Source organism: Argentina silus, assembly GCF_951799395.1.
Source record: "Argentina silus genome assembly, chromosome: 2".
NCBI lineage: Eukaryota > Metazoa > Chordata > Actinopteri > Argentiniformes > Argentinidae > Argentina > Argentina silus.
In genome coordinates, this window is record NC_139656.1 from 25,044,886 (window position 1) to 25,061,980 (window position 17,095).

Genomic DNA, 17,095 nt, shown 5'->3' on the forward strand with positions numbered 1-17,095 from the left:
TATCATGATGTGTGATGTAGGGTGGGAATTGCAGAATGATTCTCCTTTATAACAGCTCCATTATAACTTGTATTATATCACTGGCCTAAAAACTGAATAATATATTTTCTAATTACCACAGTAAAATAAAATACTCTGTTCTAGTATACCAGTGTAGTTTTACAATTAACTAGTTTGCAGTACAGTTATTGAGCCACACACAAATGTATATGACAGCCTTGTTGAGTGCAAAATAAAGATCTGCATTGAAATAATAATAACCAAGTATGCAACGTTCTTGAACTGTTCTCTGGCTCATAACATTCCAGTCATTTACGATTATGCAGGACTAAGTGTGTAGGCATTACTTTATATAATATAGCCTATCGCTATTTATCAAGTAGAAAAGTTTCATAAAACACAGAAACTAATAACTAGTCGACAGAAATTATTTACCATGGAAAATATCAATCTCAGAATTAAGAAAATACTATATATATGTATATATATATATATTTATATATGTATATATATATATATATATATATATATATATATATATATATACACACTCACCGAGCTCTTTATTAGGAAAACCTGTACACCTTCTCATGGTGAAGGTGGTGTAATGGTGTGGAATGTTTTCTTGGCACACTTTGGGCCCGTTAATACCAATCAATCATCGCTTGAATGCCACATCCTTTTTGAATATTGTTGCTGACCATGTGCATCCCTTCATGGCCACAATTTACCCATCTTCTAATGGTTACTTCCAGCATGATAATGCATCATGTCACAAAGCAAAAGTTGCCTCAAACTGATTTCATGAACATGACAATGAGTTCAGTGTTCTTCAGTGGCCTTCCCAGTCACCGGATCTGAATCCAAAAGTGCACCTGAAAAATCTGCAGGAATTGCGTGATGCAATCATGTCATCATGGACCAGAATCTCAAAGGAATGTTTCCAACATCTTGTGGAATCAATGCCACAAAGAATTGAGGCTGTTTTGAGAGCAAAGGGAGGCCCTACCCAGTATTAGTATAGTATTCCTAATAAAGTGTTCGGTGAGTGTGTGTATATATATATATATATCGGGTTTTTTGTATATTGTTTTTGTACATACATTATAATATATATAGATAGATAGATAGATAGATAGATAGATAGATAGATAGATAGATAGATAGATAGATAGATAGATAGATAGATAGATAGATATAGGATAAATAGGATATATATATTATAATGTATGTACAAAAACGATGTACAAAAATAACAATGCCATGTGATTTATCCAAGGTGTGTCTTAATTGCTGAGAAAGAATGGACACACTTTAATTAAGCATAATTCACACCAAAAGTTGTATCTGCTGAATTTTGAATGTTGGATTTTATGATACAAGTAAATAGCCTAGGATTTTAACTTTGACACATCTAGATGTTTTACTTGTGTTGTCAACACATTGATAAGGTTAAAAAAATACCTCTGTGTGTGTGTGTGTGTGTGTGTGTGTGTGTGTGTGTGTGTGTGTGTGTGTGTGTGTGTGTGTGTGTGTGTGTGTGTGTGTGTGTGTGTGTGTGTGTGTGTAGTGACTGTTAGGAGGAGGGCGGATCTGTCTTTACCTGAAATACTGGATTAAAGATTTGACAACTGATGGAGTGTTTTTGTAAGCACAGATATTGTCATAGAGCCATGAAGAGATAAGGCGTGGCCTTACGTCAGAAAGTATCCTATTCCGAGGTAGTCATTCAAACCATCAACGATCATAAATATTAAATGAAACTGTATGAATACTGATGTTTAGGCTATTACCAAATTATGCGCACCATGTTTGAAAACCTGTATTCGACATTAGTTGAACATCTGAGAATTATTGTTTCCCCTGTTTTTAGGAAAGATGCGATCACTTTCAGTGTTCATTCTTAAATTGAAAACTTGACTCACCTGCCGCCTCACTGAACCGACTGAAAACAAGAAATGGCTCATTGATCAAAGACGGGTTAACAGGGTTTTATTGGAATTAATATTAGATTCGTCTCTTTTAACCCTAAAACGTTTTGATTATGGCAAAGTTAATGCTTAAAATGCCATCTAAGCAAAGTCGTTGGCCCTTTGTTCTTAACTGATTCTCAAAAGTCCTACCCTTTCCTTCCTACCTAAATGTAATGCATGCAAGAGATTTCGCATCAAATCGACTTGAGGGAAAACAAGTTTGTTGAAGGACTTTTATATATATATTTTATATATATAAGGCATATATGCATTCAATGTCACTGATTGAACTATAACTATAACACATGTGTTAGCTCACACGTATGGGAAACATTTCATCGGCCACATCACTGCAAATGCAATATTGTTAAGATCCCCCTTTTAGCAAGAAATCGTGTTAGTTAAAAATGTATCTTCTAAGCTCCCTATAGGCCTATTTTGGCGCCCCCACCTGTTACCTTGGTGAGAGACTGCTACCCAAAATGTTCAGGCCCAGATCATCTCCGCTGAGTACTATCCTCTCTGGACATGATTAGCCTAGTCTTGTGCAATAGGCAGTAATCGGTGCAATTCCTATTTGGTGCTATATAGGATAAATTGAAATAACAATATGGCCAAGAACAATAATAAATATCCTAGTGTGTGTTCTATTTAGTATGAGTTAATTATGACCTTTATTTGTCCTATTTGTATACAGTTTTTGGTTAAGGGACTGATGATTTACTGGAGGAGGGAGAGAAGGGGAGATCATACAGTCATGTAAAGCGGCCCAAGGGGGGCATATTTTGGAGGGGGGTCGGGGGGTATTAGCAATTGTCGCAATGAGATTCGATAGTTCTCATCAATCAGTTGTATTTTTTTCGACTGGCGAGGGTATGTATCCGACAGTCTCGCTAACTCGGGTCAGTAAGATGACGCTGCCACAGCGAAAAGCAAATTGGAAGTCCCCTAGGCTAACCAGACAAAACCAGAATGTATTAATTAATTAATTAATTAATTATGGAATAAATTAAGGAATTAATGAATGAAGAAATGAACGAAGAACTTATACCTACGGTATTGGAGTGAAATGTGAGGGGATCGACCTAGGGTAATGGATAAGAGTGGAGCGAGGGGATTGGGGGTCGGAGACTATAGTAGCCTAGCCCAGGCAATATGTGAGGGGGAAATATGAGGGACTCTGACAGGTCTTAAACGGTCTGGCGCCAAGAACTCAGTCCACAGGATAAATATAGCCAAGGAGCAAAGAGAGATGTAAAGGGGAATGACGAAAAGATGAAAGGAAATGTACAACAGATTTATACACAGCCGACATTAATGGGGGGGAGACAAAATGTTGTATGCAATTAGTTTGAACCCATTTGTGGTTTAAACAGAATAAAATGCACACCTATATGTATAGTGCACCCAATGTTATAGTCTTGCAACAGCCAAAGAACGAAAACTGAACCACTGATTTATCTGAAGACAGGAGGAATTATCGACGAATGACTGAAAGTGTGTATGCCTATTTCTTTAGAGTATGAAACAATATTAAACATAGAGAGACAATGATCACGCAATGGATCTCCAAAACAACATGCCTTATTTAAGCACAATGTAGCCTAACCCTTGGTTTATGTAATTAGTCAAACGAGTGTATACATGGCGAATCATTAACTTTCTATGTGGGGTTAATCATTTTTGCCTTTCCAGTTAAGATACAGGCGATATAGGCCAACCAACATTTGGAAGGATATGCTGTGTTTTACTGTATAGGCCTACCTAACTTTTTCCAACTTTTTCCAGTCGTGAGTAACTACAGCAAGCTAATATCATTGTCATCACACTGTTAAAAGAAAGTGTTTTGAAATACCCCCAAAATGTATAAACTCTTTCGCTGCCACCATTCTGTGGGGTATTGGAAAACACTAATGATTTTTAATGGATACGCTTTACAAAGTTGTATTACACATTGATGTACAGTAATTAATTAAAAATGAATTATTTGTAATTCAGCATAAAACATAAAGCATAACCGGATAAACAAATAATGTATTTATATGATACATTATGATGTTGATTATGATACATATATGAACTATTATATATATATAATATATAATTATATTATAATATATTATAATATATTATAGTTCGCCAGGTTGGATGAATGCTTAGGGCCTAGTGAATGGACTTTATCATCCAATTGAATACCGGTGCACGTGAAAATAAGGATGTTGCAACTTAAACGTTGTGTGCAAAATATAGTGATATCAAAAGTTGTAGAACTTAACTGCGTCATACTGTTTCCAAATATAGGTCTAGTAAAGGGATGTTGGCTTAGTTGTAAGTTATGGCTTTCTGTGAATATTATAAGTGTAACTTTTAAATGGGGTCTCTTAACATGAAAAGTAATAGTTCCCAATGCAGAGTTTGCCTTTTACCAGGCCTATGTGAAATAAAACAATGTCCTAGGTTATGGAGGAACACGTAGTCAGCTAGAATACATGCATCTTCAACAGGAAAGATGATTAGTTAATTATGATGCAGTCTTGAAAATGGGGTCAACTCTGAGTCAACAAATTTCTTTCACCTCCTTCTCCAGAAGGCCTGTCTAAACAGCCCATGCCTAACTGTTTCCGCCATACGCTAGTTTTCTGAAGGCAATGCTGGATATCAGAATGGCAAGTCTACTGTACAGGTCATATTTGTGATAGACCTATTCTTCCCTCAGTATGGGTTACATGCAGTGCCAAATTAGTTCCAAGAATTATCTCGCAATGGAATCGTCGCACACATAATTACTCACACCTATGCGTTCATTACGTATGTTTTTATCACTTTATTTCCCCCCACAATTCTGATTTGATCAACTGTCGTCCAGTAAACACATGGCATAATCCACTACTTATTTGTTATAATACAATAGCCTTATCACTAAAATAATTGGTAGGCCTATCACAATGAGTTGAAACAATCATTAAGATATTCTGTTTGGCTACATGTTTTCAAAAATGTATCATCTTACAGATATGTCCCAGTGCACGAATGGAAATGTAATATTAAGCCTAGATAAACACAAATTAATGTAACCTCACAGACAAAATCATATAGAGTAACTCACGAGGGAGAAGGTAACCGAATGAGAAAGAAAGTCTCACCTCACCATTATGAGAGAGGTCCGGTGTATCCAGCTACATTTTGAATTAGTTTTAAGCTTCACGTTGAGTATGGACTCTCACTAGGCGCAATATGCCGACGTCAGCGCGCACAACTCTGTACAGGCGAAATAGCATCTCTTCATATCCATGTATTCGAATACATAATTGCGGTCAAACTATCGAAGAAATATGGCAAGGGCATGAAATCCGAAGCTAAATTCTATCATGGTCTGTAGCTTTAGTGGGAATGCTGAGAGGATTGGAGCATGCTGTTTGAAGATTTCGGGGTAAATATGAAGTGACAGGAGAGGGTTCTTATTGTGGGACGCCAGCAGACTGGCGCCAAGCGCTCCTTAACAAACCTAGTCCCACTTAATCAAGGATCTACACACAACTAGTCGCTAACGTCTCGTATACAAGTTTGACACAATCGCCGGTTTCCATCTTTCACAGGCAGGCGTGCCCTGTCTTATATTGAGGAAGAGATTCTTTAAATCGCCGTCGTTTTATCACTGGGTCTTGTCTGCTCAACAAAACATTGCTGCTGTTCTGATAATAGGATATTGTTTTGAATAGTCCATTCCTTTGATCAAAATTGTATTCTTATATGAAAGGCCTATTGTTTGAAATGATGAAAAAATAGACTTAATGGAAAACTTTTATGTCTTAAATTCTTCTGTTTCCTGGATATGGCATGTAAGTGACTCCTTGCTCGAAGGCTATAGTATGCACTGTGCCCCAAAGGTTTTCAAAGCTCACTCGACTCTTTTCACTAGAGGCATCTAGTGAAAATTAGGCATATTATCGTAAAAAAAGAAGAAAAAAAAAGATCGGGACTCGGTTTCATAATTAAAAAATAATGTCATTTTTTAAAATAACTAACTACTAATAACTGTAACTAACCATTATTTGTCCAGTTTACAGAAAATAATAAGATATAGAGGAATGAAAAATGTGCAATTGCACAAGTGAATTCTCCATTCAAACACAAACACGTAGGCTATTCTTTTCAAAATGTACATAAATCGCTGTACCAGAGACATTCGCTCTATGAAACATGTTACTGGAATATATCTATTTAGAAAAAACGGTTGTTTTACTTACAACCTGTTCATCATAGGCTACAATATTTTTATTTAACATTTTAAACGAATAATTGCAACCCAGTTGAGCTTCGAAATCTGGATAGGATAGGTTTCTTGAGTGAAGTGGAGTAGGCTTCACAAGCCGACTAAAGCAGCCGGAGGATTCGTCCTCCTCGCCGAGCTTGTAGCAAAAGCCTGCCCTGATGCTTGCTTCGAAGTTTGGGGGTGGGATTTCCAGATCTTTACTCTGTCATTGGTTAATATTTTATTCTGTTGACATGTTTTCTTACTGCTAATGCTTCCGACACCTTTTAGCCCCCCCTTACCGATCTTGGCCGGAGCTGTCAAAACCACGCCTATAGAGCTCCACAATTGGTCCAGAAAGCGTAAAATCGGCAATCAAGGGGGCTTGGTTCATTAGTGTCGGGAGCCAGGGAGGAGGGACATGTTAGACAGTCTCAATTCCACGGTGGTCAAGGCAAGACCTCTCAATTCGAACTCAGAACTCCGAACTGTATCCCAGTTTACAGAGTGATTTTATTTTCCCGAAAGAAACTTGGGTGGATAGGAAGGAAAGCTCAGCTCTGTTCTCGAAGTGTCGATGCCGTCTCTTAGACGGATATCATTACGGTGCTGTATGGGAACATACCATCAGGAATAACATTGCTGTCATTTCCTCACTCGGTCTGTTGGAAACGTCTGGGACGCATTCGCTCTTGGCAACGCACACGAAACGACTTCTATATTTCTGCTTGAATACGAGCAATTTGTTATTTGGATATATATATCGATAGGCTACTTCTGCTGTGGGTGGACATAATAGCGTATAGTAATTTTCATATCGATTTTTGGATGCACCGATGAGAGATCCAGTTTACACAGGGACTGCCATGGCTTACCACCCTTTCCACGCTCACCGGCCAGCCGACTTTACCATGTCAGCCTTCCTTGCAGCTGCTCAGCCTTCCTTCTTCCCTTCGCTGGCGCTGCCTCCCGGCGCTCTTACTAAACCACTTGCGGACCATGCTATGGCTGGAGCCGCGGAAGCAGGACTCCACGCTGCGTTTGGTCATCACCACCAGGCGGCTCATCTCCGCTCCCTCAAGAGCTTGGAGCCGGAGGAAGAGGTGGAGGACGACCCAAAAGTCAATCTGGAGGCCAAGGATTTATGGGACCAATTTCACAAAATAGGAACCGAGATGGTTATTACAAAATCAGGAAGGTAAAGATGATTCCCTATTATTTACTATATTGAATGATCCGCGTGTTTATTAGGCATATGAAGTGAGATATGTGACTATGCGTAATGGTGCGTAAAATTTTAATCATGAAGTTGCAAATAATATGTAGTTTAGCAATAGTCATATTGGACTAAGAGACGTCAACCCACCAGTTGTTGTCACTTCGTTTCTGCAACGGCTATTGCATTATAGTTGTTATACTATTTCCCCCAGAAATACCTAGGTTATATTACGCATTGTCCTTTGGAAATGAAGCAGGCATATAGCTACGGCTTAACGACCGATTAACGTTCGCAACAATAACCATACTCAAGAAAAAGTAAACTGATTAAGGTATGACTCAAGGCATGCACACTGTGAAAATAAGATTGTTGTATAGGTCAGGACAAAAGTGAAGGTATTTTTTGTGTCCGAAGGCCTGCACGAAAACATCTTGCCCTCGATTATGCAGAGGTGCTTATGATAACATTTAGTCTCAAAAGAACACAATAATTACAGTCTTACTCCAAATGTATTACATCCATATTTAGGCATGTATGGACATGTGGGAAGAACAAAGAACATTTGAAATCACAAATGTAATCACATCGTTTACAGACTCATTCTTGTTTTACTATATTCTAGGAGGATGTTTCCCCCATTCAAAGTTCGCATCAATGGGCTTGATAAAAAAGCAAAGTATATCCTCCTTATGGATATAATTGCTGCTGACGACTGCCGCTACAAGTTCCATAACTCTCGTTGGATGGTAGCGGGAAAAGCCGACCCGGAGATGCCGAAACGAATGTACATCCACCCGGACAGCCCTGCCACAGGAGAACAGTGGATGGCCAAGCCTGTTGCTTTTCATAAACTCAAGTTGACGAATAATATCTCGGACAAGCATGGATTTGTAAGTAGTCTCATTTATTTATTTGATTTGACATGCCTAAATTAATGATGATGTTTTATCTAAAGGACGCATTAGGATTGTGTGTTCATTGCTAATTATGTGAAGACATATAAGAGTAATTCGAGGCAAGGTATTTGAATCATATTGTGTAATATTTAGATTGTATAGCCTGACATGTAGCCTATAGGCCTGTATAATATATGGATGTTGTAATGTAATAAGTGGAGTCTAAATGTATCAATCAAGGGTAACCTATGTTGATAAAATATATCACAACATTCGCCATTACAAAAGTGTTGATTTGCGTCGTGCTTGTTGTAGGCCATTTTTGTTTTCTCAAAAAGGGCTTTAAGGAGACAGTGGACAGTGTTTCAGATATGATGCATTGTTCTAAGAAGTTTAGCTGCAGAGCGGTGTTACAAAGTTTTGGACTAAGTCAAGTAGAATGAACCAGGTCAAAGGTAGAGGGCAGACTTTCAGTATCGCTTGTTTGGAGCAAGCCTCTTCATGTGAAGTCCTGTATAACCGTTTTTGTATGACAGGGTGGCCAAGAGTGTCTTGGGCTCGAGAGGAAAATGCATAGATGCTTGATCCTAAAGTGTTTTTATCCCTTAATTAAGCACAAATTGAAAAATAAATGATGGTACATTCTTGGAGACACATGCTAAATATGCATTAGCAATACCAATAGCATAACCACAACCAACTAAATGCCATTTGCTGTGTGTGTCATTACAATCAAGGCCCAGTATTTTGAGTGGCCGAGGCCTTTTTTTAAAATAAGTTTTATTAATATTTTTGAGCTGCTGATTTCATAATCATGTTGACATTTTGATACTCTTCATATAATAGAAAAAAGTGTGGACCCAACTCATGAAATGCTGTAACATGTAGGCCATGGCCTAATACACGTAATCATCTACAACCACATAAACTATATATATAATGCATAACCATGTATGAATTATTACAGTTAACTAGCTTTGACATATGTTATAATACTTCCTGTAATTGTAGGCTACTGTACATGTTCAATCAAAGCCATTGAAAATTGTAATAGTTTAATGATATTTTGAGAATGAATTGTTCACGACGTTATGTCGTTCTACAGTTAGAGGCATGTTGGAATGGGACGACGATAATAAGATGATTCAATGAATCAATTGCTCGTATACATCTGAAAACAAAATGCACATAGTTCCTGAGAAATACAGGAAATCATCATCGTCATAGTCGCCATCACCGTCACTCAAACCACTAACGCGTAAACAACATGTAACGTGTTGTCTACTTGTTTTATTCCCAGACTATACTGAATTCGATGCACAAATACCAGCCCAGGTTTCACATCGTGAGAGCCAACGACATACTGAAGCTCCCTTACAGCACCTTCCGGACATATGTTTTTCCAGAGACAGATTTTATTGCCGTCACTGCATATCAGAATGACAAGGTAAGCTTCAGCAGCATGAACATTCAACCTGTCACATTGTTTTTCTGTTTTTGTCGCATATGATGAATTTGGTAATTAGTTACATTTTAGGCTTTGCCGACTTGATTGCGATTTAAGTATAACCTACCTCGTCCTCATCGTGTGTGTGTGTGTGTGTGTGTGTGTGTGTGTGTGTGTGTGTGTGTGTGTGTGTGTGTGTGTGTGTGCGTGTGTGTGTGTGTGTGTGTGTGTGTGTGTGTGTGTGTGTGTGTGTGTGTGTAAATAATGCAGGCTAAAATATAGGCCTAGGCTAACAGTTCTAAAGATCGCCAAATGTAATTTATGGATTAAGATGACAGTTATCTGTAATTTGGTTAGAATGTTCTCCCTATGACGTGTTACTTGTATACCAACTCCTTCCCTGGTGATGTAAATTGGAGTACATGTTGTAGTGGCCTGGTGGGCTTGTTGCTATCGTAAAGTTTATGGTACAGAGTCACAATCGATTAGAGGGCACTAGCCTCGCTATATGTCTGCGGGCTACTGGAGACTCGAAGCAGTTCAATCAAAGCATGCAATCCACTTACGCAAAATACGGCCAAACACCCAAAGCGAGGCCTAAAATATTGTCCATAATTACACATATATGAATAGGCCTAAATATGCACTGAAAGTAGCTCACTAAAAAGTAGCCTATGTGAAAAATTACATCAACTTATAATTTAATCAATGTTAAGTTAAAATACTCCTGCTTTGAGAGTTGATACAGTGACTATAAGACACCGAACTACTCCCACTGGGTGCAATAGCTATTGTTATAATTACTATTCCATTAATTATGCAAGTTGAATCAGTGCCATTTCAAACATTATTCTATTAAACTAGGCTTTAGCAATATGTGAAGGAAGGATCATTTGCGAAAGGAAATAGGCCTCACACACCATTTGATAGGCTTCACACATTTTGATTGGCATTGTATTCGTGGATTTTGCGCTTGCAATTTAATTACAGTACCGTATTATTGCCAATATTTTCGGATTGATGTTGCTAATGTCAGTGAATTTGCAAATGCAATTACATTATTAGAATTATTAGAATTATTAGGCCTAATAACATTTTCAGATTTAGGCTAATTGCTAATGAAAATTCTATTGTTTTCTCTGCTCAGATCACACAGCTCAAAATTGATCACAACCCCTTTGCCAAAGGGTTCAGAGACACAGGAAATGGACGACGAGAAAAGAGGTATATTACTACTATTATTATTACTACTATTATTTATTTATTTATTATTATTATTGTTATTAGATTTGGATGAATTGAAAACCCTTGTTTTCAATGCCAAGAGTAGTAAGGCTTTGCGGATTTTGAGTAGAATAGTATTTTGATCGAAATACAGATGCATTAACTAATCTTAGTCCGGTCTGCAGGAAGCAGTTGACCCTTCCATCGCTGCGCATGTATGAAGACCAGTGCAAAGTGGATCGGGACTGTGCCGATTCAGATGACTCATCTTGTGAACAAACGACCGGAAGGGATTCGGTTCATTCTCCACTCGGGCCCGCAACCAGTCCACTGAGGTTCAACCGGGCCAGTCGAGGTATGACTTGTCTAATGTTGATGCTAATTTGCATGTCCATTAATTGGTCGTTTGAATAATGAGATGCCAGTAAGACTAATGACAATTAGGCCTGAATATGGGTGGATAAAGATGTTACAAACCAGGGAGTCTGTGTTTGTATTATTATATTTCATTATTAGCCTTGGTTCTAAAATGTTTTACGCTATGTTATTTTTACGAATAGGCCTTGAAATAGTAGGCTAAATGAACAATCTGAGATATATTTTTGGAAAGCGCAGAGGACAAGTGTGAAAATCTCTCCGTGGTCCTGCCATACTTGATCACTTGAGTAGGTACCACGTTTTGACAAAAATGTCAAATCACTTTTTTTTCTGTAGGCCTATAGATATATGGCTGCTGCCTTTATTGGTTTACGTATCGTGATGAGGTTAAGAAGAAGTTTACTGGGATAAATGCATGCAAAAAACACGAAATTGGGGAAAACATGAGGATTTCTTGCTTATGTCTACACGCCATAGTAGTAATCAGAACATGAACTGTGTAGCCCTGTGGTGTGTGCTGGTCCAATGCGCCATCTACTGACAGCTCCGTAATGGCTCAACATTCAACCTCGTGGTATGTTTAGATCACATGATATTATTCATGTTAACATTCAACAATAGCCTACATATAAGATAAACATCCGAGCCATAGGCGTAGGCTACTGAAGCTCCATAGAGAAGGACTAAACAAAACGTGTGCCAATCTATACCAACGAGCCATGCTTTTTACGCGCGGGAGGGAAGTGGTTAGGAAATGAATGTTAACACTAAATCACGACTCCATCCTTGAAATAATAACTTATATGTTAACCAATGGTTCACGTCACTCATATGGTGGTTGTGATTGTAAATGGTTTTAACACACTGGAAGCTGGGTCTTCATTTGCTTTAATTGTGCTATGACAACTTCAGGATTTCTGAACACATTTTGTTACATATTAATTTCGATACAATGGAAATATGTTTTGTTCATAACAGAAACATTTTTCGTTTTACAGAGGAGAATAACTGCACTGACAGCGATCAGGAGGTTGACCTACAAGAGGAGCGCTCCATTGGAGCAAGCAGCCCTGGACCCGAACCAACCTCTCCTTTCAGCCCAAAAGGCGATGACAGAGTGAGGGATAGGTCCGGCCCGGATAAGAAGAGCGACTACCTAGATTCAAGGAAAGAAGACTCAGTGTTTAGTATTCGAAATACTGAAAAGGACAAGTCAGATAATAAGCACCGGAAAGATACGGAATCTACTAAGAAGGACATGGACAGCGGTGGCCTTAGTGGGGTGAAAGATGGTTTTTCTCCTTTAATGGTACAAACAGAAAGCCCATCATATTTCAACGCGAGTCACCTGCAGAGCCTGGCCCTCTCTGGTTTGCACAGTCAACAGTTTTTTAACCCTTTGAATACGGGCCAACCGCTGATGTTCCACCCTGGACAGTTTGCAATGGCTCCAGGGGCATTCTCAACCATGGGTATGGGGCATCTGTTGGCCTCGATGTCCGGAGGGAATGGTCTGGAGAATGGAGGAGTCCTATCCTCTCAAAGCGCGGGCTCTCCCAGTCACTTCCCGTTCCACCTGCAACAACACATGCTGGCTTCTCAGGTAAGACCTTATTTATTCTCTTAATAGGTTATTTAAGTAGACAATTGACATCCAATGTCATCCAAACATAGCCCAGACCTATCGCTCAATTTAAGGTTAGGTTAGAGTCAAGAGAATTCTTAATTTAAAGCATATGTTTTGGAATGTTTAATATGACTCAGTAGGCGTATGTGATGTTGAAGAGGACACGAATTATCGAATTGTAGGACATGTGTATGGAGTACTTTCCATTTCTAATCACAACCGAGTGGTTTCCTTCAGATCACTGGAATCTAAAAAAGTATTGACAACTTAATAAACAAACATTTATATCAGCCTTTATTTTAGCGAAACACTGATTTAATATGTTCGATATCCGTGTATGTCCTCATACAAATGAAGATTTCCTGGTAGGCCACAGCCCACACCTTATCATTTGAATCAAATGACGGGTGTTGATCATGATCAATATCGGTTTTTGTGAACATATAGCCTTTGTTAAATTAGGTTTTACTTGAAACACGGCTAGGCCGAAAATCCACGAGAAACTGAGATGTTGACGATACAGACAATACTGCATGGCATCCACTTCATAAGAGACAATATATTCGAATTTAGATGGAAATGTGCTCTGAAAAAAATCTGACCAGTCGTCAAACTTACTGCCCAATATTTGCCTAAATACTAACAGCATTATTTCCAACGCAGGGAATTTCGATGCCCCCTTTTGGAGGACTGTTCCCGTACCCCTACACCTACATGGCAGCTGCTGCTGCTGCGGCATCGGCTCTCCCCAACTGCTCTGCAGCCTCCACGATGGGCAGAAACCCCTTTCTCACCAGCTCCCGACCTCGGCTGCGATTCAACCCTTATCAGATCCCCACGTCTATTCCTCCAAGCACAAACCTACTCACGACTGGATTGCCAGGCAGTTTAAACGCGGGATCCGAGTTGTCAAAATCAAACAGCAGAGAGACAAGTCCTGTTTCTGAGCATCACAGCCACAAAGCTGGTGCCAACCAGAGGACGGCATCGCCCAAAACGTCTGTGAAGGATTCCACTAACGAACTGCAAAATATACAGAGGCTTGTTAGAGGACTCGAAAAACCGAGAGAAATGTCCCCTGCCTTAGACTCTCCAAAGTGATCCAAAATCATCTGTTTCATCGAGGTAGCTTTGGTGACCAACTAGCTGCAGTATCATGAGAGCATCGTGGCCCCTGAATGAAATATTGTGTTGAGACTTTTCGGTGTTAATAAGGAAAGAGTATCATCCAAAAAATAGATTTCAATAGATTTCAAAAGGGATGGAAAGCTTGGTCAAACTGAATAATGAAGCTTATTGGATGGAAGTTGGTTCACAACATGACAGATTGATCTGATTGAATTATTTATGTTACCAAGAAAAGCAATTTTGTAAATATGCTGTATGGATCGAAGAATACGTAACATGTTATTAATTTATTCAAATCTGTACATTGGCGTGTATATACTACTTAGATTTCAACTTGTTGCATTTATAATTTCCCTTTTTACATGGAAATATATTGTACATGAACACTATTTAGCGCTTGTTGTTACGAAACCGAAGCAGTTTCAGATGTTTGTGATGCGTTGCTGTTTATCCTGCCAGTGAGATGTGAAAGAAATGCGTGCCACCTGCATACCTTTTCATGCTGTTGATAAAGTTGAAATATCGCTTTGCGATACAATGCACACTGTGCAATTGGCAGGGAAAACTCAGGTTTCTTTTTCACCAGCACTGAAGACTACCCCTTTAGAGGTAGCTGAATTGGCATCTTTTGTGCTGGTTTATTCGGGTAAATTAATATGCTTTTGTCAAGTTTCTCACGATTTAAATAAAAAGGAATGTGTCGTTTAAATGTCGTTTTGTATCATTTATACTCCGTTATAGATCTATGATCTGCATTGATAGCTTGCTTTGTAAAGCCCATAGTTTTGGGATAACATATTTGAATGTGAATAAACAGAACGCTATACAGGCAATGGTCGTTGATAATGTGGACATGTTATTTCCCTTCGAATAGGCCTGTTTTTGTGTATGTATATCGAACTTTTTCTAAAAAGCAGCTTGCAGAGGAGATGACAACTAGACAAAGTTGGCTGCATATGTCATATGGGTGGACATCCTCGCGCGAATTTCCCATTGACATCAATGCAAGATTTACGCGTGAATCTCGAGTTAGGATTCCACGCATAGTGGAAATCAATTGTAAACTAAATTTGGGGAAAGCCTATGTTATTGAATGTGTTATTTATTTTAGAATAACATATAAAGAGGGAAACTTTTGGAGGAAGGCTCATTCCCTAAACAAAAACCTGACCCCAACTCAGTTTTGTTGCGCCCTCTGCCGTTTTATAACATATCAGTTCCCTCTCAGCATCAGTAAACGCGTTCTTTTTCATATGCCTATATTGCATTTCTAAATAGCCTAGTGAAATCAATGCAATGGATAATCACATGTGCCTTTCCGTTTTCTTCTCACTCAGGATAGTACAATCCTTAAATAGGCCTATTAGTTTAATTCCAATAGACATTAATTCCAATAGACATTACTTTTGCTTAGGCCTAGCCCATTGCACTGCACTTCATGATTCACCAAATGATAACCCAAAACTACTAGTTTAAACTAAGCCTATACCTTTTGGGATTTGAACGTGTTCATTAAATGTGTGTGATCATCACTTAGGCCTACGTGAAGTTGGTTACACAAATTTGCTTGCCCTTCTCATATTGAAAACATTTAGCGCACAGATAATTTAGTTTAGCCATAGTTAATAGATTGAACTGTTTTCAAACCCTTTATGAAGCTAAACAAGTATACGAAACTAAACTCTAAATGTGTTTTGATTATACATCTTAAATTATATTCGCACATTTTATGTAGACCTGGGCCAAAACAATCTGAAACAATTTTTGTCAGTGTTAAAAATTTCATTATTTGCTCCTTTCTGGCTGTAATAACATACTTTGTCTTTGTTCTCGTGCGTAATTAGTTGGAACATGTCTCTTAGTGAACGTCTGTGTATTTGTCGGCTATTATTAAAGATGTAGACCTACTGTAAGTGTGTACGGGTTTGTTAGGCTTAGTATGCTATTGGAAGAAAATAGTTTCCCAGCGGTATAGGCCTATTTTAGTTAGGTATCCTAACTTAACTGCAACGTGGGCTTCTATTGGCCGCAATATTTGCCTGGAAGAACATTTCCATTTCACCTTCCATTATGAAATTGTGGGTAAAGTGTATGCTTAAAATGTAACCTATGTACGTTGCACCAGGACACATGCACCATAGCCTATTCTGCGGTATTTTAAATGTAGCGGCGCGCGCGCGCGTGTTTGTGTGTGTGTCAGAGGGAAGAGATGGAAAGAGAGAGAAAGAGAGAGAGAGAGAGAGAGAGAGAGAGAGAGAGAGAGAGAGAGAGAGTCGATAAAAACGGCACCGTCTAGTGAAGGGGTTAAGCGTCGCGGCAGGGTATTTCGCAGGGACTGGGGCCTGGGAAGCCTAGCGAACCAGCACCAGACAGTCTTTTGTCCGGGGACCGGCGCCTGTCGCCTGCATGCCGGCCTCACAGCCTCTACACACCCGCGCACAAAGGCTGACTACGATCTCGAGTGGCACAGCTCCTAATTAGTGAGCACTGTCGCCTTTTTCTTTTCTCTCTAGGACGATAATCACAAAACTAATTTTAGTTAAAAACCATTGTTGGCCTACATTCTGTTATCTCGCAATTAACAGAGCGACAATCCCCCTCCTCTTGACCTCCCAATCCTGAAGAGGAAAACTGTGTGTCTTCATACAATTAGTTAATGACTTGTAAGTATACACGGTTGACTCTCACAAACAAACACATGAGTGAAGTCTAGTAGGCCTATGCTTTTTCATCATAATAGAAGAGCAAAAATTATCCAAGCGACTTTTTATTAATCGCACGCACGTGCACAGCATGAGGGTACTTTCTTTGGTTCTGGAATTAATGCAGATTAATTATCTCTATTGACTGTGATAGGCCAAAGGTAGGTTACTTTTTTCTTTTAGTTATTATCTTTAAAGGTGTAGTGTTAATTTTGCACAAAGATCTATGAGCAGCACAATCGACTTGTT

At 38.9% G+C, this 17,095-nt stretch overlaps 1 protein-coding gene across 2 annotated transcripts; it reads left to right on the forward strand.

Annotated features, from left to right (window-relative positions):
• The first annotated feature begins 6,685 nt into the window (after positions 1 to 6,685).
• On the forward strand, positions 6,686 to 14,968 carry tbx2a (T-box transcription factor 2a). Of its 2 annotated transcripts, none has more exons than XM_083664818.1 (7): positions 6,686 to 7,423; positions 8,067 to 8,334; positions 9,641 to 9,787; positions 10,935 to 11,011; positions 11,185 to 11,366; positions 12,388 to 12,992; positions 13,680 to 14,968. In XM_083664818.1, exons 1-7 carry the CDS (start codon positions 7,062 to 7,064, stop codon positions 14,115 to 14,117), a joined length of 2,079 nt encoding a protein of 692 aa, XP_083520944.1. In that variant the 5' UTR covers positions 6,686 to 7,061; the 3' UTR covers positions 14,118 to 14,968. The 2 variants fall into 2 exon arrangements, with proteins under 2 accessions (XP_083520944.1, XP_083520945.1); XM_083664819.1 differs by having other exon boundaries at positions 11,197 to 11,366.
• The last annotated feature ends 2,127 nt before the right edge of the window (positions 14,969 to 17,095 follow it).

Bases quoted from the DNA above. Each gene is read 5' to 3' on its own strand.
- tbx2a (XM_083664818.1), top strand. From the start codon at position 7,062: ATGAGAGATCCAGTTTACACAGGGACTGCCATGGCTTACCACCCTTTC. The intron at 9,788-10,934 runs GTAAGCTTCAGC...TTCTCTGCTCAG, and splicing joins CTGCATATCAGAATGACAAG to ATCACACAGCTCAAAATTGA. The intron at 11,367-12,387 runs GTATGACTTGTC...TTCGTTTTACAG, and splicing joins GTTCAACCGGGCCAGTCGAG to AGGAGAATAACTGCACTGAC.